The sequence below is a fragment of the Dermacentor albipictus genome, chromosome 4, assembly GCF_038994185.2.
Source record: "Dermacentor albipictus isolate Rhodes 1998 colony chromosome 4, USDA_Dalb.pri_finalv2, whole genome shotgun sequence".
In the NCBI taxonomy this organism is placed as follows: Eukaryota; Metazoa; Arthropoda; class Arachnida; order Ixodida; family Ixodidae; genus Dermacentor; species Dermacentor albipictus.
In genome coordinates this window covers 105,741,545-105,763,374 of record NC_091824.1, presented here as the reverse complement: position 1 = coordinate 105,763,374, position 21,830 = coordinate 105,741,545, and the positions used below count along the sequence as shown (strand labels likewise).

Sequence of the window (21,830 nt, the reverse complement as noted above, 5' to 3'; positions counted from 1 at the left end):
GCTGCAGACCCTAATTGCCCAAGCAGGCAGAGTACAAATGGTGGTCTGAATGGGCTGGCCATGTTTGCAGGCTAGTTAGTTACACACTGCTTAAGGCAACAATGCCCACTGCCTAGCACAGACTATGCATAGCTGTTAAGAAGGAGCGATTTCTATACCCTCAGGATAGCTGTGGCTCGCAGAGTGCTTATAATCAGTCACTTTGTGGACCTTCTATGCAGCAGAAAAGATCTTTCTCTACACTGCCCCAATCTGAGAAAACAGCTTCAACAACAACAAAAGACTGCACCAGAAATGTGCTTGTGAACTCATTTAATAGTAGTTCTTTAATAGTGGAGGCCTGGGCTCTGTTCTGTATGTGCACGGAAGAAAAGTTGTGGAAATGGCACTGCAAATTCCTTGAGCACTGGAAGGAGTCGAAATGAAAACATGTAACTTGAAATTCGAACCAATCTTGCCTTACGTGACTGTACAGCTTTCTGTGGGATATCTTCTTTGCATTCTTCGCCAGAGCTATTACAAACTTGAATGGCATACAAGCCACAATCCCAGGGTTTTACTGCCATCAGCTGCAAAGCTGTCTTTCTAGCACTAGGTGGCTTTGCAAAAGCTTGTACGTAATCATGAGCTTGGCCTTCTTTGTAAACCAACAACAGTTCCCTCAACGTTCAATGTACCACGTCCTCCTTCTTTGATCAGCAAAGGAACCTGTAAAACATGAATGCATTGGCTCCATGTGTAACCGCAACATGACGTATTTTTTCAGCAAACATATAGTACCATATCTGCTGGTGTACAGGTTGCACCTTTGTATAAGGCTCCTCCCCTATTTTTCACAACCTTTGAAAAAAAATTGGTGTATAAGACTGACCTGTGTATAAGGTGCACTTATTTTTTGCTCCGTAAGCATTACCAAACATGATTTTACACGCTCGTACACTCACTGCAAAATTTGTAGTTGCCCATTTCAGGGCACTAAGTTTCCATAATAAACATTTTTACAAGCTCCTAATTCTAGCAGGATAAAACTTGAACCAACTTTTCTCTTAGGTGCAGGAAAATGAGAATTATTGCACCTAATTCGAACTCACCAAAGGTTTCATATTCCAACACACTGTAAGAAGTTCAGACACTTTGTCTGGCAGCATCGCTGGGATACCGTTGTGGCCTCTGAATAACTTGTACGCAATGTTGTAAGCATCTTGAAGCATGTCGCTGGTATGACCTCTGAAGCGCAGCATGCTTGGGCCGAACAGATAAACAATGATTGCATCACGCGTCAAAGCGAAATGGGGACTAGAAGCCGGAAGCACCGTGACTACTGCTGAACTGCCGAGACTTCTTGCATGGCCAAAATTTTTTAGCGGGCTGATGTCGGGCGCTACAACCTAACAACAAAAAATTGTGGTGCCTTTTTCTTGCTTACTGCATTAGTCCAGTGGCTTCAACGTCCTCTCTAAAAGAAAAAACAACCTGTTACAGCAAACCATGACCTCTAATCACAGAGGCACCTTTACCACGGAGGCCACGATGGCTGCGGCTACACTAGCTGTGCTGCCTACATAGTGAGCCCTTGGAGCTGCAATCTGTTGCCACTGTCGCTCCGCTGTTAAAACAAGTCACTCCACTGTTAAAACAAGATTCGATTTCTTTTAGAATGATGCCATGCCTGATTATTTGCACTTGTGAAAAAACATGCATACATTGATCAAACCAGCACGCTTAGTTTTATACATATACAAGATGCCGCACCAGTTGTACAAGATGCCGCACCGGTTGTACAAGAAACACTGACAAAATTTTGAGGGAAAGCTGCATCTTATACACTGGGAAATATGGTATATATACTAGGATTGCTTGGCTGTTTATTAAGACACAACCAGTGACATTTCACATGTTAAAATTTTGCATGTATCCTTTTCTGCCGCTGCACTATAAATAGAAATATTTTCTGCACAGCACACTTTACTGCAGTTAGCCACTAAAATGTGGCACACTTAAGCTCAGTCTATGCGCTCCACGGAACTCGGATTGTAGTCAATGATGTCTTTGCTTGATCTCAACACTACGGTTTGTCAAGAATAATTCAATGAAAATGCACTCAGGTTTCCCTGTGCCAAATTCCCACAAAACTTAAGTGCCGCAATGAGAGCAAGAAAGAAACCCTCAGTCGAGATACACAAGCAATAGTAAATGCTCATTTTCTGGCAATTCTAATTTTTCAGTGTGCTGAGTTATCTGCACTTCCTTTTTTTTTTTCATTGACTAGAGAGTTTGTACCTTCGTGTCTTCTGTGCGCACGAACTGGACTCTGTACACCGAGCGAAGGAGGCACAACTTGATTGAGAGCAATGCAAGGCGCATCCCAATGCAGTTTCTTGGTCCAGCACCAAAAGGAAGGTAGGTGTATGGCCGGATTGATCCTACATTTTCTTCACTGAACCTGTAAGCAAAAGCAGGTCAATTACACCATTAAAAAATTCACTGGGCAGTTTTCTTTCACTCATCGTTTTTCTTCAGTAAACATAAGCTTCTCCAACATTTTTCTAAGCTTCTTTCATGCCATTGTCCCGTAAGCATTTTTGTACACCTCACTGTTGCACCAAGAGTGTGAGAATGCTATTTAGACATCTATAAATGGTAACGGGGCTTTGTAAGAAAGGTAGGCCAAACTAAGTCATACTATAAAATTAACTTTGAGTGCGACACGTACTAAAGCTGTGAAATTGTACTGTAGGCTGAATTCTCTGATAAGCTCCACCTTTTAAAATTTTTCATTATTAAAGGATGTGAAATACTTTCAGCTATGGGAACTAAGCATGAAAAACTGAAGTCTAAGCTGCAATTACTAAAGTTCAAATGTCTGATCAATGCATAACATTTTTCACAATAGTATCAAGAAGTGCATTTGCCAAATACTGCACTAATTCACGTTACAGCTAGTGGCAGGAAAAGCAAATTACAGTAGTGCCGACTAATAAAAGTATTAGTTAGATTTGTGTATATGATATAACAATGGATGCCTGCAACATTGTAAGCTTGGTGATGTGTACTAAAGCAAAATATGCTGCCTGTTGCATAGCTCTCATTCCACACTGTCACAACTATTGAATGTGACAATTGTAAGCCAGCAACAGAAAGAAAAACACACAATATCCAGAGACACACATAAGAGATGCCATACCACATCTGCAACACACTATAGCTCTAACAGACCTGTTAATTGGAAACAGCGACTTACTGCTGTGCATTATATTGTCACATGGTGGCGACATTGAAGAACACAGTAGCAATACTGTGAAAGACAAAACTAATTTTTATTGGGCGAACCTGTGCCCCAAAACAGGCTACACTTATAGCACAACGATAACGGCAAACACGGTCGGCGATCGGCAAAAATCTGATCAGCGGGTCAAGCACGTCCACTTTTATACATCAGTCGTCGAATGTTCCACAGTAATCGCTGGGACCCGCGTGCCTTCTACAAAGTTCTACATTATTCGTGTCGTGCACACATGCGATCAGATTACATAAGGTTCGGTCACAGACAGCGGATGGAAGCATCGATAACATTCCAGAAACTTCCGATACATGCAGGCGCGTCCTGCGCTGTACGATAACATTTGTTAGGTGGTGAAACGTGTCGCCCGATAAAGAGAAACAAGTACACATGTCAATATGTAGTAATTGAAGGCAGCAAATATTCCTCACTGTAAAGCAGTGAATCTCAAAACTTGCCTTGCATTAGATATAGCAAACTTTGCATGCTATTACGTTGTAAATGTCACTGCTATAATGTGGGCATTCCCTCGTTGCACTGCTATTCGTTCAAGTACAATAATTTATAGGTAATGAGTTTCTCAAATGCACAATTTTTTTAAAAGCTAATTTGCTTCACATCGCTCTTTTAAGCACACTTTATTAGGTCGAAATGAGCTGCGAAGGATTGCATGCTGTTTCCTAAAATTATGTGTGTTTGAACACATAAAACATAACTTTTTTTCTTAAATGTGTCCTCAATTCACATATGGTCATGTCCTCACTGTGAATCACCTGTCTGGATTGAAGAGTTCAGGTTCAGGGAAGTATTCTGGGTCATGGTGCATGGCATAGATGGGAATGACGGCAGCAGAACCTTTGGGAAGCTTGATCCCAGTGCCAGCTAAGACATAGTCATCAAAGGCACATCGTTGAGTCCTGCAGCCAAAGAAGAAAAAAAAAATGCTTTTGTTTAGCTTAATCAACTTCCCAGCATTCTGTGCACTGGAGTACACATGCTTTACCATTCCCAGCAAGCATGTGTGTCACTGCTAATTGGTTGATTTATATTGTTGCGAGGCGGAGACAAACATGAATGTTCTTTATGCAAGGTGAATGCTGAAGGCACCAGCTGACAATAGAACATGGCGCCTGAAGCGGCCCAGCAAAAACTACACTTCCTCTTCATCATCTCTTGTCTGCATGCACGTCCTGTTCTGCATCGCGACACTATGCCACCGGAGTTGGAGCGCCGACCCGGTGCCAATGATTAGAGCCCGGCAAAGGCATGCACATAGGGCTTTAAACGGGAGAAATGAACAAAATCGGTTCCTGGCCGTATGGACGATGGGCCTGGCTCTTCGGGAGCAATCTCGTACATCACATCCAAGAGCTGTCACAGGATTCGGTAGGGACCTGAATAGTGCGACAGAAGTTTTTCCGATAGACCCGCACGACGAGATGGTGACCACAGGAGTACAAGGGAGCCAGGTAAATATTGCATGTCCTGATGGTGCGTATAATAATGGGACTTCTGGGAAGACTGAGTATCAGTAAGGCAAGTGCGGGCAATCTGACAGGCCTGTGCTACCATAGAAATCGCATCACGGGCATAAGCAGTGTGCGACTGTGTGAATTATGGAAGTACAATGTCCAGGGGCAAAACAGGATCACGGCCAAACAGTAGATAAAATGGTCAGTAACTTGTGTCATGGCAGGATGAATTGTATGAAGAGGTGACATATGGCAGAGGTGGCATATGGCAGAGCGACGTCCCAGTCGCTAGCATGTCGGTAAGCGTTCTGTTCGGTCGCTCTGTCAGACCGTTAGTCTGTGAATAGTAAGCAGTGGCTATTTGATGCTCAGCAGAGCAGAGGTGGAGTGTATCACCGATGACCTTAGACAAGAAGCAATGCCCGCAATCCGTGAGGACCTGATGTGGAGCACCGTGGTGCAGAATGACATTGTGTAGGACGAAATCCGTGACGTCAGTGGCATAACATATAGGCAGTGCTCCCATAATAGCGAATCACATGACGTAATGGGTTGCAACCGCAACCCATTTGTCGCCCTTAGTTGAGAAAGGGAAAGGGCCAAGTTGGTTGAGTCCCACGTGAAAGAAAAGCTCTGTGGGAATCGATGGGTTGTAAAAGCCCAGCTGGAGCCATGGGAGTGGGCTTTCAGCGTTGGCACAAGTCGTAAGCAGTCACATACCGGCGCACAGAGCGGTAGAGGTCAGGCCAGAAGAAATGGCGTCAGACTCGGTCAAAGGTGCGAGTCACACCGAGATGCCCAGCAGTGGGTGTGTCGTGGAGTTGCTGAAGCATGGTGCGTTGAAGGTGCCTCGGTATGGCCAGCAGTAGGTCAGCACCATCAGGGAGCAAGTTGCGTATGTACAGGACTCCGTTGGACAAACAGAAGAGACGTAGGGAAGGATCAGGAGTTGGTGAGCTTAACTGATCTATGATGGTTCGCAGGAAGGGATCATGGTGCTGTTCATTGCCAATGTTGAGGAAGCCTGAGATGGACATAACGCTGGTGTCTGATTCTAGGTCTGTGGCTTCCGGTGGGTCAACAGGGTGGCAGGACAGGCAGTCGGTGTCCTGATGTAAACGGCCGGATTTGTACACTACAGAGAAAGTGTACTCTTGCAAGTGCCATGCCCAATGCCCAAGACACCCTGTGGGGTCTTTCAGTAAGGAAAGCCAGCAGACGCGTAGTAATCGGTAATTACGCAGAAATGGCGACCAAATAGGTATAGACGAAACTTCGCTATCACCCAAACCAGCGCTAGGTACTCTCGCTCTGTGATAAAATAGCTGCGTTTGGCCGTGGACAGAAGAAGGCTTGCGTAAGCAAAAACACACTCTTGACTATGCTGAATTTGGTCAAGAACAGTGCTAATGCCGTGACCTCTAGCATCTGTGTGGATTTCAGTGGGTGCTGAAGGGTCAAAATGGGCTAAAATTGGGAAGCTCATCAAGAGTCTGATGAGTGCTGTGAAACTTCAGCCTGTCGCTGTCAACACGTGAAAGCGACATCATTCTTTAAAAGCTCGGTTAGAGGCTGCACAATGTCAGCAAAATTTTGGACAAAGTGATGAAAGTACAAGCATAAGCCTATGAAGCAGCGAACGTCCTTAAAGGGACCCTGAAATGATTTTGACAATTTTTTACAAATGTACCGAGTTGTTAGAGTAGGCCCTTTCGATCATTAACTGACGCATTTAAGTGTTTCGCGTAAAGTGTGTAATTTATTATAAGGTTTTAAAGATGTACATCGCTGCCGATCGCAGCACATTGTTCGGCTGAATTTTAAACTGCTCCTTCCCATTTGACATCATTTGCCCCAATGACGTTAGTAGGGCAAGCTATTCGATTGGCTGCCAAGGGCACATCATCAATAATTTTTCTAACTTTACGGTGAACAAATGTTGTTTGTAATAGTTGGAATGTTAGTTAATTTGTTTCTATAAAGAAAAGTAACAGAAAGAGAATGCACAAGAACAATTTCTCACTGCACTTAAGCACTTCCGGCACACAGCAAGTGTCGTCTGCCGGTGTCACACGTGCTCCATTTTGACAAGAGCTCTGCAATCAGAGTCGGTCTCAGTCTTTTCGCGACCACCACGATTCGACTTTGTTGCATTGTGGGCTGCAACTGTAGCGACTGGCAATATGTCAAGCTGCAACATTGTGTCCCTCTGGAAGGCAGCAGATGAGCGGACTGGCTGCAGTGCATCGGACTGGCACTATCTGATCGGTGACAGGATTTGTGCGTTTGCAGCCGTCACTTTACACTGGAGGATTACTACTGCAATAGCATTTCACGAGTCCGGTATTCGGGTAAGCGCAAGCGCAAGGGGACAGGGCCAGGCCGTTTGACTGTGCCATTTCACGGGATGAGCAGAAGCACAAATGTGAATGGTCTGCACGGTGCAGCCACTTGGTGGCACAGAGCTTAACCACCCACAGTAGCAGTAACGAAATTTATTCTTCTTTGTTACCGGTGTAAATTTTTTGCAGGAGTGTAATCGTTAATGCATTGTTTTTGTAAATGTTTAAAATGTTTTACACTTGGTTAGAGCAACATTAGCAGTTTGTTTGACTGGTTAAGCTCTGCACCACTAGGTGGCTGGACCGCGCAGACCGATCAGGCCGCTCACGTACGTCTACGCTAAAGTTCCTTCCTCGGCTTGAGTTTATGCCTCTAGCCATCTGTCGAAATGCCCAGCTCGTGCGACAGTGGTTACCGGAATACCACACACACTTGACGCTCCGACAGATGCTCGCAACGCACACTGCTTCGGCAGCACTCGCTTGGGGTCGATTGCCAAGCAGCTGGCAGAGAGTTTGGAGAGGCTTCACGCGCTCGCTCCTAGAGAACCGGAAGTCGATGACACGACGTGCCATCATGATGCAGAGCCAGTGAAGGCGGAGCTTAGCCTCGATCACTCAGCGAACGAGTCGAGGAGAAAATGCATGACTATAGAGGAGGGTAACATGTAATCGTCCGTAGCTCTCTTAATATGAGACTCTTCCCAAATTGTGGTGCGAATGATTAACTTTATTGCCCTATGCGTCCACATTATTTGCCCGCACTGTTTCAGGAGCCCTTTTACTGAGAATGGCACAGGAAAGCCTTGCATGACTCGAACTTTGGCCGGGTCAGGTTGAATTCCGTTAGCATTTAGAAGGTGCCCAAGAACGGTTATTTTACGACGACCGAAGTGACACTTCAACGAGTTGAGCTGAAGTTTCGGAGCGCGAGACTTGGCAAAGACAGAAGCAAGACGTCCAATGTGGGTTTCAAAGGTTGGATCAAAGACGGATTACGTCATCGAGACAACACAGACAGATGGTCCACTTCAAGCCTCGGAGAAGGGTGTCCATCATCCTCTCGAACGTCACTGGGGCAGTGCAAAGCCTTCGAAAAAGTACATCAGGCATAATAAAGGCTGTCTTCTCGTGATTCTTCTCATCATCAATGATCTGTCAGTAGCCCGAGCGGAGGTCAATCGATGAAAAATATTTCGCCCTATGCACAGTCAAGTGCATCATCGATACGAGGCAATGGATACACGTCTTTCTTGGCTATCTTGTTCAGATGGCAATAATCAACATACAATCTCCAGGCGTTGTCTTTTTTCTTGACCAGGACTACTGGTGAGGCCCACGGGCTAGAGGAAGGCTCGATGATCTTCTTCAGCATCGTTGTAACTTCGCTTTGAATGATGCTGCGCTCTGCTGCAGACACGCGGTAGGGGCGGTGACGAACGGAACTTGCGTCGCCGGTGTAAATCTAATGAGTGGCTAGGGCTGTCTGACCAAGTGGGTGGTCATCGGAATAAAAAATATAGCAGTAACTAAACAGAATGCGCCTAAGGTCCTCAGTTTGAGCTGGAGAGAGGTCGGTAGCGATCATTTTATAGACGTCGTGGTAGGGTGACGAAGCCGAATGGGAACACGTGACGATAGGGCTGACAGAGGCAGAAATATTGGGCACAAGCAGAGACACCTCATACTAGTGCACAGGTGTCAGACAGGCCACTGTCATGTTACTAGGAAGAACAGGTGCAACAGATCCAAAGTTGAGAATGGGAATCCAAGCAGAATTATTGACAATGGTGACAACAGTAGCAGAAGCTTGATGTGGGTGAGTTGGTTATGCATACTTGAAGAAATGAGCGCTGCGAAGACGCGGACGAAAGAACACATGTACGACAGACAAGGCGCTACTTCCAACTAAATGTTTTTTGAAGAAACAGAACTTTAAATAGATGCAACCAAGAATGGCCCAACGTGACATCACGACCTCCCTATCTCTTCAGAAAAGCTATCTCTTTTTCAGAAAGCGTCACTGAAGGGCAACTAATGCACGTGCCCTCGGCCTTAGCAATGCGAACCATGCTCTAAGAAACATGCTGCACCGTACACTGCTTGCAAAAGTAATGTCGTATACGAAATACCCCTAAGTTGCCAACAGGTTTATATCGGGCAAACCGGACGGTGTTTTAATGAAAGGGCGCGTGAGCACAATTGGGCCGTAAATAACAATGCGGGGGGCCATCTGGCGGAACACTGTAAACGCCACAAATGCCGTCCGTATCTTCGCGACACCAGGTTTCTGGCATGGTCTAGAGATAGACTAGAACGGGAGATATTGGAAGCCTTTTACATTGCTAAGGCCGAGGGCACGTGCATTAGTTGCCCTTCAGTGACGCTTTCTGAAAAAGAGATAGCTTTTCTGAAGAGATAGGGAGGTCGTGATGTCACGTTGGGCCATTCTTGGTTGCATCTATTTAAAGTTCTGTTTCTTCAAAAAACATTTAGTTGGAAGTAGCGCCTTGTCTGTCGTACATGTGTTCTTTCGTCCGCGTCTTCGCAGCGCTCATTTCTTCAAGTGACAACAGTACTTGGAAGTGTGACACCATGCTGTAAAGTAACGTCGACAAGCGCAGAGACAATGTGTAGTTACTATCAGGAACATGTGATCGAGCGTTAGAAGGTATAGTAGTAGCGGCTTCAGGCGGCAACCGGGCAAATTCGGCAGAACCCAGGGACAGATGATGTGCATCAGAAACAAAGTAGCCGTCAGAAGGAAGGAAGTACAGAAGGAAGTACAGAAGGAAGTACAGTCTATTAGGGCAGAATGAGTCGAAAGAAAGTCCAGCCCCAAAATCGGGCCATGTGGACAGCCCTCCAACACAATAAATAAGACGGTGGTTTGATGGCCGGCCATCATTACTCGCGCTGTACACATGCTGACAACTGGTGGCGTACTGCCATTGGCAACGCACACTCTGCATGGTACGGCAGGCGTGAGGACCTTTCTGAGTCTTTTGCGAAGGGCGGCACTCATTACAGAAATCTGCACACCAGTGTTGACAAGGGACTTCACTGGGGCCCTATCCACCTAAACGTCTAATATACTTCCAAGGGTAGGCAATGTGATAAGAGGATTTGCAGGCTGGGTCATTGATGCAGCGTTACCCCTGGGGGCTGCACCAACTAGTTTTCCTGTAGCATGAACGCGGGGCAAGAAGAGTGGCGAACAAGACTGATGATTCAGGGGCGATGGTGACCGGCTGGTTCGAAAGGTCGTAGGTACATTGTTTGTGTTCGTAGATGAAGGATGCATAAAGAAATGGGGAGCATGTTGATCTGGACGATCGAACGGGAAGCTCTACCTAAGGGGCGATGACGAGCGATATGTCCAACACACTAGCAACTGAAACAAATCAGCCTATTGTCCAGTGTTCTCCAGTCAGCCGGGTTACGACGGCGAGTTAGAACCGCTGAAAACGGGGAAGCAGTGGTTGCACGGGGCCGGTCCTGACTGACAGCAGCATCACAAATAGGGCAGAAAGACGGGAGGCCTAAATTTGCTATCTCTTGTCTGATAACGACCTGTATAAGCGATACAGAACATGCATTGTCTGGGCAAAGCTGACGAAGAACTGCGGGAGACATGGCATCGAGCTTGCGACGAAATAACTGCGTCAAAGTTTCTTCTCCAGATAGAGGAGGTCCATGTGGCTGTTCTTCACACAAAGACGTCAAAGCTGTATTTGGCAGCTTGTTGAACTGCTGAATAATGCGACGACTCATCATCAGTTCGAAATTGCGGCACTCTTTGATGATCGCGTCCACCGAGTCATAGTTCTTGCAGATAAGCAGGTTGAATGCATCATCTACTATGCCCTTCAGGATGTGGCCAATCTTGTCGGCCTCGTTCATGTTTTGTCAGCTTTACGACAGAGCGTGAGGATATGCCACGTAAGATTCTGTTGACGTTTCAGCCTGGGTCGATAACTCCTTTGCTGCAAGCTGATGGCCAAAGGGCTTTCCAAAGAGGTCTAGAAGCTTCAGCTTGCAAACGTCCCAATTCATTATGTCGTGCTCGTGGGTCTCATACCATGTTAGCACAAAGTCTCGGAGGCAAAATATCACATTCGCTAGCATTAGCGTTGGGTCCCACCAATTATTTGCGCTTACACGCTCATACCCCGAAATCCAGTCTTCGACGTCCATACCATCGATGCCATTGAAGGTCCCTGGGTCTCGCGGCTGGGACAACGCGACAGAGGTAAAAGTCTGCGGCACCAGAGGTGGGCGGTCAGTCATTGTGCCGCTTTGGCTGTCGATCAGCATGTCAGGGCTCACGCGGCACCCGCTGCGGAGCTCCGTGTTGTACCCCGCACGTCCACCAAAATGTCCCGATGCAGAGACAAGCACAAATGTTCTTTATGCAAGACAAAACATGAAGGCACCAGCTGACGCTAGAATATGGCAGCTGAAGCGGCCCAGCAACAATAACCCTTCCTCTTTATCATCTCTTGTCTGCATGCACATCCTGTTCTGCATTGTGACAATATCAAAGAATGATAAAAATGCATTTTTCTAAAACTATGTACACTTTCTTTTTGATGTTTTTCGTGATGGCTGCAGTAAATGTGCTCATGTATAATGTACACGAATGTAAAGATTGTATGAATGTAAAAAATTGTATAAAGGGCAGGGTCTTTTGTCAGGCTACATGCCTTCAGTCCCTGACCTCTCTTGATCATATGACAAATCAAGAAATCAACTCAGAATTGCAAGAAACATTTTCTCATACAGTGATGTGCTGTAAGAATTACCTTGGCACAGGTGGGAGCATCCGCAACGTCTCTGACACAACACAGTGCAAATAGTTCAGTTTAGAAATGGTGTCGAGGCTTGGTTCTGGGCCCTGCAGAATAAGATTGTGTCACTAGACCCAGAAAGTGATATTGTAAACCAAATTCAACACTGGTTTCGTTCTGCTCATAAAGCAGTGTTGTTTATTTTGGCTCATACAGGACTCCGAGAGAGAGCTCAGCTGGATTTAGTGGTAAAAGTGCTCTAACGACATCCAAATAATAAGTGTAATCTTTTAAGAGGCAAAAGGAGAGACTCTGTAGGGAACTTGCAATGAGCTTTATGTATTAAGAGCATTTTCCATGTTGCTCCAAATAAACTGAAAACAAGAAACCACAATATTGATGTCAGAGCAGACTACTGTATCCGTTCTAACTGCCTTCCACTGAACTTGACATAAGAATCCTTGTTTCCAATATGGAACACAAAATTTATTATTAAGATTGAGTGGCATGCAAAGTACCCAAAATGCTATCCTGGTAGCTGCTAATATCAAATGTTCCCTATCTTGACATCTGCTGCTTTGTGCACTTAAACTTAAAGCATTACCGTTTGCATTTAAAGAAGAAAAAGAAACCATATTTGAGGAGGCCTCCAGCAAGACCATTAAGCTTACAAAAAACTGCCAGCAATTATCAAATTATTTGTCAGCACTTATGAGTAGTGCTGATAATGCTTGTCACTTACCATTATGATATTTTATGCATTGGAATTATGAAAGCATTAAATCACTCCTGCAGTGACTCCTCTGCTAAACAAATTACTAGTGACTTAGACCAGAATGAACATTGCTTGGCTTTAAGCAACAAATAGAGCCCCCTCTGTACCCCAAACAGGTCAGGATGCTACCAAATGATGCTGTGTGTCCCAGCAGTGCGCCCTACTCCCCCCCTCCCCCCCTTCCCCCTTTCTGCCTAGCATAGCCAATCCACAGCAATGAGCAAGAAGAGTAAGAGAATCCAAGGGGCTTGAGTTTTTGTTAATCACAACCATGCAAAGAAACAGATAATGAAGCCAGAAAAGGATAGGAAAGTTAATTGCTATGTTTAATAAGGCAAAGGAGAATGAAAGTGGATGAAACAATAATTTACCACACTCAGGAGCTGAACACACATTATCTGCACTGCACGTGTGGTGCTTTATGAATTGAGCTCCCAAGGAGCACCGTCCTCTCGTCCACTTTCTTGGGTATTTGTGTATGTCTACAAGAGTAGCCCTGGCAGTGTTAGCTAGAGCCCCTCATGGCTAAGGCGGTAGATGTCGGACATTCCTTTAATTACAGGTGCGACACTGTGCATAAACTTAGTAGCAGGCAACTAACCAATAGACCCTCCTATGCTACCTCATTCCAGAGAAGTTGTACCATAAAACTGGTGGAAAATGCTTCAAAAAAATGGGATAGATGGATGATGCAAGGTCATGTGGTTTTTGCATGGCCAGATTATAATAAACCACTGTTGTGGTGATGCCTTATATGCAGCATGCTTTGATCATGGGGGGGAGGCAAACTCACATATGTTGCAAAGCACTCATCTGCTTCTGTTCTGAGCTTCTCCTGCACATCGGGGTTCAGTGCGAGATAGTAAGCGGCTGCAGCCAGTGTTGAAGAAGTTGTGTCTTGCCCAGCAAGGAAAAAAACCACACACTGTGCCAATGCCTCATCTTCTGTGAGTGCTAAGAAAGCATAGAGATATACAAGTGTACTATAATGTTACAAGTAGAATATTATGCAGTATATCCCATTTAACAGCCATTTGGTAACTAATCACCACAAATAAGCAACACAAGGACAGGATACACACAACAATTACTGTTTATGAATTAGCCAGCTGTTTGCAGGTGCACAGAGCCCGTAAACTTTTTATGAAGGTTCTGCAAAACACGGAACATGTACGTGTAGAGGTCGTTACAAGCAAAGCGTTTCAGAAAAGCTTCTACCATGAGAGTGTACTGAGCCTCCCTCTATGCTCCACATGACAGTTCATTAATGACACAAGTGCATGGAGAAGTCAGTACAGTGGTAAAAAGAATTGTGCATTCGTGATTGCAACACAAGCAAGCACATTCGCACACAGACTTATGAGAGTGATTTTAATACAGATTATCCCAGCACCAAGAAAGCACTGTCTGACAAAAGGTGAAGGTGAAAGTGGATCACAAAATGGAGAGGGGATAGGTGTTATGTGGAATCCCTCAAGTGGGCTTCTCAACAGATTTGAATCATTATAAGCATTATGGAAGGCATCACACTCACAACAGCATCCAAAGGTAGCATGCTAGAAACTAAGTGCAATCATTAGCAGGAACTATCTCTCTGACAGTACTACCAACATCCGCAATTATATTGCACTTATAAATGCAATATATTAACCAACTATAACACTGTTTGGCGATTGCAAATACCAAGGTTAATGCATGACATCACATTTTAACTACTGTATGATAACTTTGTTGGCATGATTACAAGCTGCATAATAACTAAAAACTATTCTTGTTATTGTACTTAGCTCTTGCATAAATGTCCCTTATTTTATTGCTGTTGTTTGCTAGCTTTTCATAAGCAGTAATAGATTGTTTGCTTGCTTTTTATATGCAGAACAAAAAGCAGGCGTGCAGAAACAATGTAATCAGCTCATGCGACCGTGCCTTTATTTCTGTATGTAGTATGATACCCAACAGTTCAATCAGGTCAAAGAAGCTGTGAGAATCTAACTTGCTCAATATTACATAAGGTTTCTTAATCTAACTCTGAGGTGCATTTTCCACTGCCTTATTAGCTTGTAAATTACTACAGTTGTATTCAAAATGCACAAGATATCTGTAAACACAGAGTAAAAAATGTGCTCATGCTGTTCACCTAATTGCTGCACTGAGAATATGCCAACAGAAATGCCAACACTACAGTAAAGATTCACTTCACAGTTGCTATCGTCACCTTTACCACTTACAGATAAACACAACTAAATCACTGGTGCCTTGATTGTTTTCTTAACTTTATCTAATGAATTTACTGCCTGGAAACTCTGTAGCTCAATTGCATGGCACCAAGAAAACTAAAATTTTGTAGCAGACATGTACAGCCAGAGAAAGAATATACAATTTCAGTTTTTGCATGAAACTGTTCCTCCATATATGCATCATCAAGGTATAAAGCACATGATAATCATAATAACATCCCCAGAAGACTGTCTAACAAAAGCTGCCTAACACTAGGTTGGTTATAAGTGACACTACTGTATTTATTCAAATCTAGGCCGATAGTTTTTTTCAAATAATCATATTCCAAACTATAGGGTCGGCTTAGATTCGAGGATTTTAAAAAACGCATCAGTTTTTCATTGAAACTGCTAAATATGGTGCATAGCTAGCGCCATCTAGAAAAGTCAGCATCGCAGCCGCTACTAGCCGTGTCAGTAGCCAACCGTACACAAGCGAGGTCACTATTTTGACCTGTGTTGTGTCGGTCGTATCAATGTGCGGCGTGGTGTTATCGCAATGGCACCAAGCAGGAGATACCACTACAGAGCCAGGTACTTTGATCGTGCACACCTTTACAAAGTGCAGCATATCTAATACGCTTGTCGGTACCGAAGATAGTGGACTGTTTGAAGGTGACAGTGACAAGGAACACAGCGACGAGTTTAGCAGCAATGATGACGTTGAATGAGCTCTGCACGTTCAGATTCAATAAATGCTGTTTGCATTTTGTGAACGCTGTCCTCGCTTTTTTTGTTCAGCCTTCATTCGAGGTAATATATATATATATTTTTTTTCCTTCGGACTTTAAGGGGTTGGCTTAAAATCGGGGTCGGCCTAGATTCGAGTAAATACGGTATGTTAAAATATGTGCGGCAGGAATAATTAGGATGTTGTTTGAGCACTACAACTGGTGCATTACAATATCAACAAGATAAATTTACTAAGAGCAGCTCAGAGGCAGCTGCTCAAGAGCTGTGCAAGAGCTGTGCAGCAGTGCAATCTCATTATATGTCTCTTTCATTACAGAACTGGCGGAAATGTTAAAAAAAATTGAAGACATGGCAAGCACATATTACGCCAAATATTAACAGATTACAGGGATAATTCTGTGAAAAGTGCTCAAAGACAAAAGGTACAACAAAAATGCACAGAAATGCCCATAAGATCAGATTGGACAAATTTCTATCTCCTTGTCATTATCACTGATACTTAAGAGTTTCTGTGCTTTGCGGACACAAGTTCCCCCAATAAAAGTTCAATATTTTTATTAATTCCTCTTGAAAGTGCTTTTGCTTCACCATCACTGCGCTGTTGCAATATCTGTTTACTCTAAGATCATCTGTACACACCATTCAGTTTCTTTGCTTCTCCATGTACTTCTGATCCCATGTTGAACAGCTGGCTTTCCACATCAGTTGAATTTTCAGTTGTTGCAGTGAAGTGGCCTTCCTTAGCTTCTATCATGAGCTGGAGAAAGTCTTCAGCACGCTAGAATGTAGAAACAGTCATCAATAACAGGCACATCAGCACTGAACTTCACCGGAAGAAACAGACCTTGTTCTTCTGTTTCCTTTCATCCATGATTTGCAGAAACAGTCTCTTGAAATACATGAACGGTGCAGCAGTTTTTTCCTTAATTCTGAGGGATTTCAGAAGACCAGGGAACAACACTGAAAGGAAGTTTGTATTGCTAAAATATTACAGTAAATTTTGTTAAACATGTGGCAAGGTGTATATCTAAACTGTTATTCCCACAGCACTACTACTAGCACTACGACTACTAGTACTACTAGTAAGTGGTGTCCATGAAGAAGCCTCACTTGACAATATCTGCAGGGGCGAAAAACCCATCCTTAATGCCTTCTGGGATGCGATGACAAACTGACTGGCCGTGTCAGTGTGAGAGTCCACTATAGTGCCAAATGCACAACGAGCTATGACATCCAAGGCATAGTGGCCGTAGACTCTGTTGCATAAAGAAAAACAGAACAAGAAAGCGACTTAAAAACATTATTGCAGTTTGTGTACACTTGGGAAGGAGTACACCACCCTCTGCCAGTTGAACATACGCTGGCATGGTGTTCTGGATCTTGTGACCCTAGACTGCAATATGAAGATTACAGCATATATTTTAAAAATGCCTATTAAAAGCTAGCAGTACAAGTGAATGGTAGATGTGCTTTGTTGTTCAAATCGCTTGCATTGGAAGTGCTAGACCCAAAGTTTGTCTTAGTATAAGCCAGAAGCAGAGCATTTGTGCCAAATGCTTATTCACTTTTCAATGTAGTCACAGTGCTGGGAATGGACTTTTACAAACAGCTTCAACGGTAACTTGGTCGCAAGGCCACCACAATAAGTGCCCACAAATGGAGGAAGTGTTCCACATAACGTGACCGAAACCCTACAATATCTTGAAACTGCACCAACTAAAAAAATAAAAATAAAAATAAAATCTGAGTATCACAAAGCACAGTCTCGGAGCTAATTGTGGCAATGAGGAAAGTCACATGCATGTTGATTGCACAATTTCAACGAGCTAAATATGAACATTTAAGAACACTCAAAAGCGATCAGCAAAAGTGACCTACCTGCCTACTTGTGAATGTTAAAATTTGTAAAGATCCTGCGTTTACGAGAAAGCAGGGAGGGGGGAATGGGGGGGTAGTACACATTTGTTTTTTAATTGTTTGCCAAGAGCCCACACATTTTGTGGAATATATGCAAACATTATTTATGATTATTTTGCTTTTATACACAGCACGCAAAGCAGCAGCAAACTTGAAAAGCGAAGACTGTAGAGCAACACAGTGTTCTTTATCACAATTACTTTTCCAGTAACCTTGTCGCTAAAGATTTAGCCTGCTTCAGAGACTTCTCTGAATAAACTTTGTCGAAGCAACTATCCTTCATGTATACATGGCGTTTGCATTGCCACAACAGGTCGGTACAAGTACTATCCCAATTACTTTCTTGTGTGCAGTTATTTTACAAAACTGCGCTGCCCCACCCTTAGACTGAAAGTTAGTCACTCATGCTGACTACTTGGCAAAAAATGAAAACGAGCAACATCACGAGAATTGCAGGCATACAACATATTATTTTGGCCCCTTAACTGATTTATGCATTTACTGAGGATAGATCAGAGCTGGTGCATTGCCGCAAACACAATCTATTTTTGTAAAACTTGATGCAACATTTCTAATATTTTAGAAAGAGCCCAGCATCGTAAAGATTGTGAAAAATTTGCGAGAGCTGGCAGGTACGGAACTGTCCACACTGTGCTGGCAATCTTGGAGGCCATGCTCTGCCAGGTACCACAACTTTTGACAAACCAGGACTAGTATAATTAATGTATAATGTATAATGTAATCCCTTTTGCTTGATTACATTTCTTATCATCCATTGCTCACGGCCAGCCTAACCCAGTGATAGCATAGATGCAGTGCCCCACAGATCACTGTCGAAACATGACAAGTGAAAACAATTGCAATAGAATCAGTAGATTACCTCAGCCCGAAGCACTACACCAAGAGATTACCACATTCTCATGAATAACGCCAACAGCGCAGCACGAGATGGGAGCATTAGTGGGGTCAGGTGCAAGAAAAACAAAAATATTTAACAAACTGCACTTCCTTTTGTGTTCTACTGCAGTCCAACTCTTTTCATTATCCTTAGTTGGCTATACTGTATACATCAAGGAGTGACTTCTAACCTTGTTGGCACGGCATCTTTGATATAGCATTTTAGTGCAGAAACTTTTTCACGTGAGCACAGGACCACACACAAGCGCTACTTTCAACAGAATGTTTATTGGAAGCATATTATATAAGCATATTTATATATGCCATCTTAGTCAGAAATACAAAAACAGAGATGCATCGAGATACAACAGTCCTCTCCCAGTTAAACATGGTGAAGGCATGCTAACACAACCTTGGCCTAGCTTCTGAATAGTTACAGTTTCAATTATCAGTCTCGTTATTTCTTCTTTGAGCATGCACACAACAAAACATTGGAAAACGTTGGAAAAGAGGTCAGCAACCATATGTGCTGCAGTGGGCTGCTAACCAGCCATCACCACATTTTCTTACATTGTTGCAGTGCTCTCTGAGTCTATCGTTTAGTTGTGCGCATCTCTTCCTGAGTCCACGTGAAAAAGTTTCCAAGCTAACACACTATATCAAACTATATACAATTTATAAATGGGACTTGATATATGTATCATTAGTAGCTGGCATGTTTTTGTTGCAGTGAGTGCCCCTGTTTACATAATCTTCTTACTTATAAAAGCTAAGCGACACTTTAGATTGTTTGGAGCACATTTTAGGCTTTAGCTTGACTTATCGCTACACTTTTGTGTCTCATTAAATGCCGATGTCAGCCTCATGGTTTTGGTGTACAAAGAGCTAATGCAATTAATTCAAGGAATCGTGTGCTCACTGCTTCATGTCAGCATCGTTGCTATTTTCCGCAGCAGCTTCCAGGTGGTTGCAGGTAACAGTCACGCACCCCGCGATTAAATGATGCATCTGCACAAAATAAGTGGTTACTCCCTTTGAGAGCACATATTCCTTTAAAACCACAAAATATTGAAATGATAATGAGCTTTGTTAACACCCCTAAATCAGTCTTGGTGTGAGCAAAAAGTAACGCAGCAGGTGCACATTTTTGGCAGAAACTGAGAGAACAGCAATGCTGGAAGTACTATTCACGTTCATCCTGCAGAATGTTTTTCTTTTTCCATTTTTAAAGGGTCCCTGAAATGGTTTTCATTGTACGCTTAGACATAGAGGGTATCTCTCACAGAATGCTTTCTCACAAGGGTTATGTGTCAGCATGCTATAATAAAACAGGCACAACTCTCCTCTCCAAGCCACGGCATCCCCCCTCTTCTTTTACACCGTACAGCCATCGCTATGTCCTGCCTCCTACGCGTGGTGATGCAAGTGTCGTCAATTTTCGGTCGATTTGAACTGAGTGTGTTCCCGTGTCTCTTTCCTACCCAGTTTTTCTTGTTAAAGGGGCAGTGAAACACTTCTTGGACATAATAAAAAAAACTTGCCGATCTTTCAGCGAGACGCCCGTGAACATGCGAGACAAATATTATTGTACTGCATGCAGCGGGGAATTGAAATCTCCTGTCAAAAGCAGCAAACAGTCGCTTGCTCTCGCATTGGCAACCATTGAAAGCAGTTGGTCCACCAACACCATCGGATGATTTTGTGATCGTGAGAACTTTCTCAGTAATACACACTTGCTTATGCTGAGTTAAATAAACGAAAAATACATATGTCTGTGATCGAAAATAGAGAGAAATATCATTTCCTCTTTGCACTGTGCATAGCTGCGTTTGCTGTGCTTGGCCTCTGAAATGACAGAGGCGTGCTGCGTAGCATAGTCTACCACGGCCGTCATGGGATGCCGCGATGACCCCTTTTGCAGCTGCGACCCTCAACTTCTGGCCAGGGCTGTACCCTCATGGCTTTTTCACTGTGTAGCTTCCAGCATGATAGCAGAGACAAAAAGAGAGAAAAAGCCAGGTATCTGAGCGATAGCTCTACTTATAGTTGAACAATTGAAAAAATTTTTGCACCATGAGATTCGTGAGACGACATCCCTTGATTAGTTATAAAAGTGTTTCATGGCCCCTTTAAGACTAAGCTACAAGGAGCAAACCTTCATGACAAACTTCGCGCAGCAAATGGAGATGTGATGACCTGATATGCAATGTTCACTGGCTCGCAAAAAAGAGGAGGACCCCGCGAAGTGTTCGCTGCATTGCTGCAAGCATATCAGGTGTTTCTGTTAAGCCTTTAACCAATTTTTAAATATCATCTGTGGCAGACAGCACATTTCAAAACTTGAGCTGGATTTATCAAACATGCAGAGATTACTAGCACGAGAAATCTAAATGCATATTCATCTAACTTTTAAGAAATAATAAAGCTTTCAATCAATTACCTTATGCCACATATTTTGCAATTACGAATGGTAGCTGCTGATTTCACAAGATGTATCCACATAGAACAAATTTTGAGGAAGAATTTTTCGTGATATAAGGTAAATTCCCGAAGTTGCCGACGAAATACATGGGCATTTCAGTTACTTTTGTGCTTCAATGCATGAAATGTTTTTTTCAAAATAGTAAGTGAAGCAACTGTGCATTTTTACCTCAAGTTCGACTATGCATATCTTGAAACCAGTGCCATCATTAGTATTCACTCTAAGTGGGTATGTCTTGCACGCTTACTGGCTACAATTTGCAATTTGCAAATCGCAACATATACTGTAAATTAATTGATTTAATAGATAATGAGAGATTTTTGTTAATTAGTCGATTATACATATTGATTTTTCGGGTGAATAATATCCACCTCTTCAAGTAGACCAACTTAAGGACTAGAATTGTGCTATCTGGCACATACAATCTTTAAATATTTCTTAATGTTTTCACAGAAACACCTGGTATATCCAATGTACAAACTAGAAAGTAGCTTGGTAAAGGATTTTGAATAGCGCAAGTATGTGAGAGGAATACAAGGAAAGACAGGGCGCTAACTTCCAGCAAACTTCATTCGTGAAAACGGCGGCTGATATACATTTCAACAACAGCACGTGACAGCAACTATTCAGCTTTTTAGGAAGTCAATCTCTTTATCAGCCTCTTTATCAGTCAAAAGCACTGACGGAGAACTCACACAATTTCCACTAGCACATACAGCATACAGTGCGTAGCGACAATGTTATTGCCCTTGCACTTTATAAGGAACATCACGGCGACAGCGACGCCAATGGCAGAAATGCACTTGGGGTGTCCATCTAATTGCTATTGCAATAAAGAACAAACATCGAATCGACACTTCTTGAGTGGGATGCACAGAAGGTACAACTGCGACATAGTCTAACTCA

The 21,830-nt window shown here is 43.4% G+C and overlaps 1 protein-coding gene across 5 annotated transcripts in view; it reads right to left on the bottom strand.

The window, feature by feature from the left end:
- Window positions 1-295: 295 nt before the first annotated feature.
- The window catches only part of LOC139059227 (cytochrome P450 3A8-like), a 42,843-nt gene continuing 21,308 nt past the window's right edge, over window positions 296-21,830 (bottom strand). For 4 of the 5 annotated variants that reach the window (XM_070537358.1, XM_070537357.1, XM_070537355.1 and 1 more), the window contains 9 exons: window positions 19,362-19,450; window positions 16,739-16,884; window positions 16,473-16,588; window positions 16,268-16,406; window positions 13,453-13,613; window positions 11,900-11,991; window positions 4,054-4,197; window positions 2,281-2,443; window positions 296-708 (listed from right to left, as the gene is read on the bottom strand). In XM_070537358.1, the coding sequence (XP_070393459.1) occupies window positions 622-708; window positions 2,281-2,443; window positions 4,054-4,197; window positions 11,900-11,991; window positions 13,453-13,613; window positions 16,268-16,406; window positions 16,473-16,588; window positions 16,739-16,884; window positions 19,362-19,450 (1,137 nt within the window). In that variant the 3' untranslated portion in view covers window positions 296-621. Of the gene's footprint in view, window positions 709-769; window positions 1,607-2,280; window positions 2,444-4,053; window positions 4,198-11,899; window positions 11,992-13,452; window positions 13,614-16,267; window positions 16,407-16,472; window positions 16,589-16,738; window positions 16,885-19,361; window positions 19,451-21,830 lie in introns of those variants that run through there. The other variant, XM_070537356.1, reaches the window with a different exon arrangement.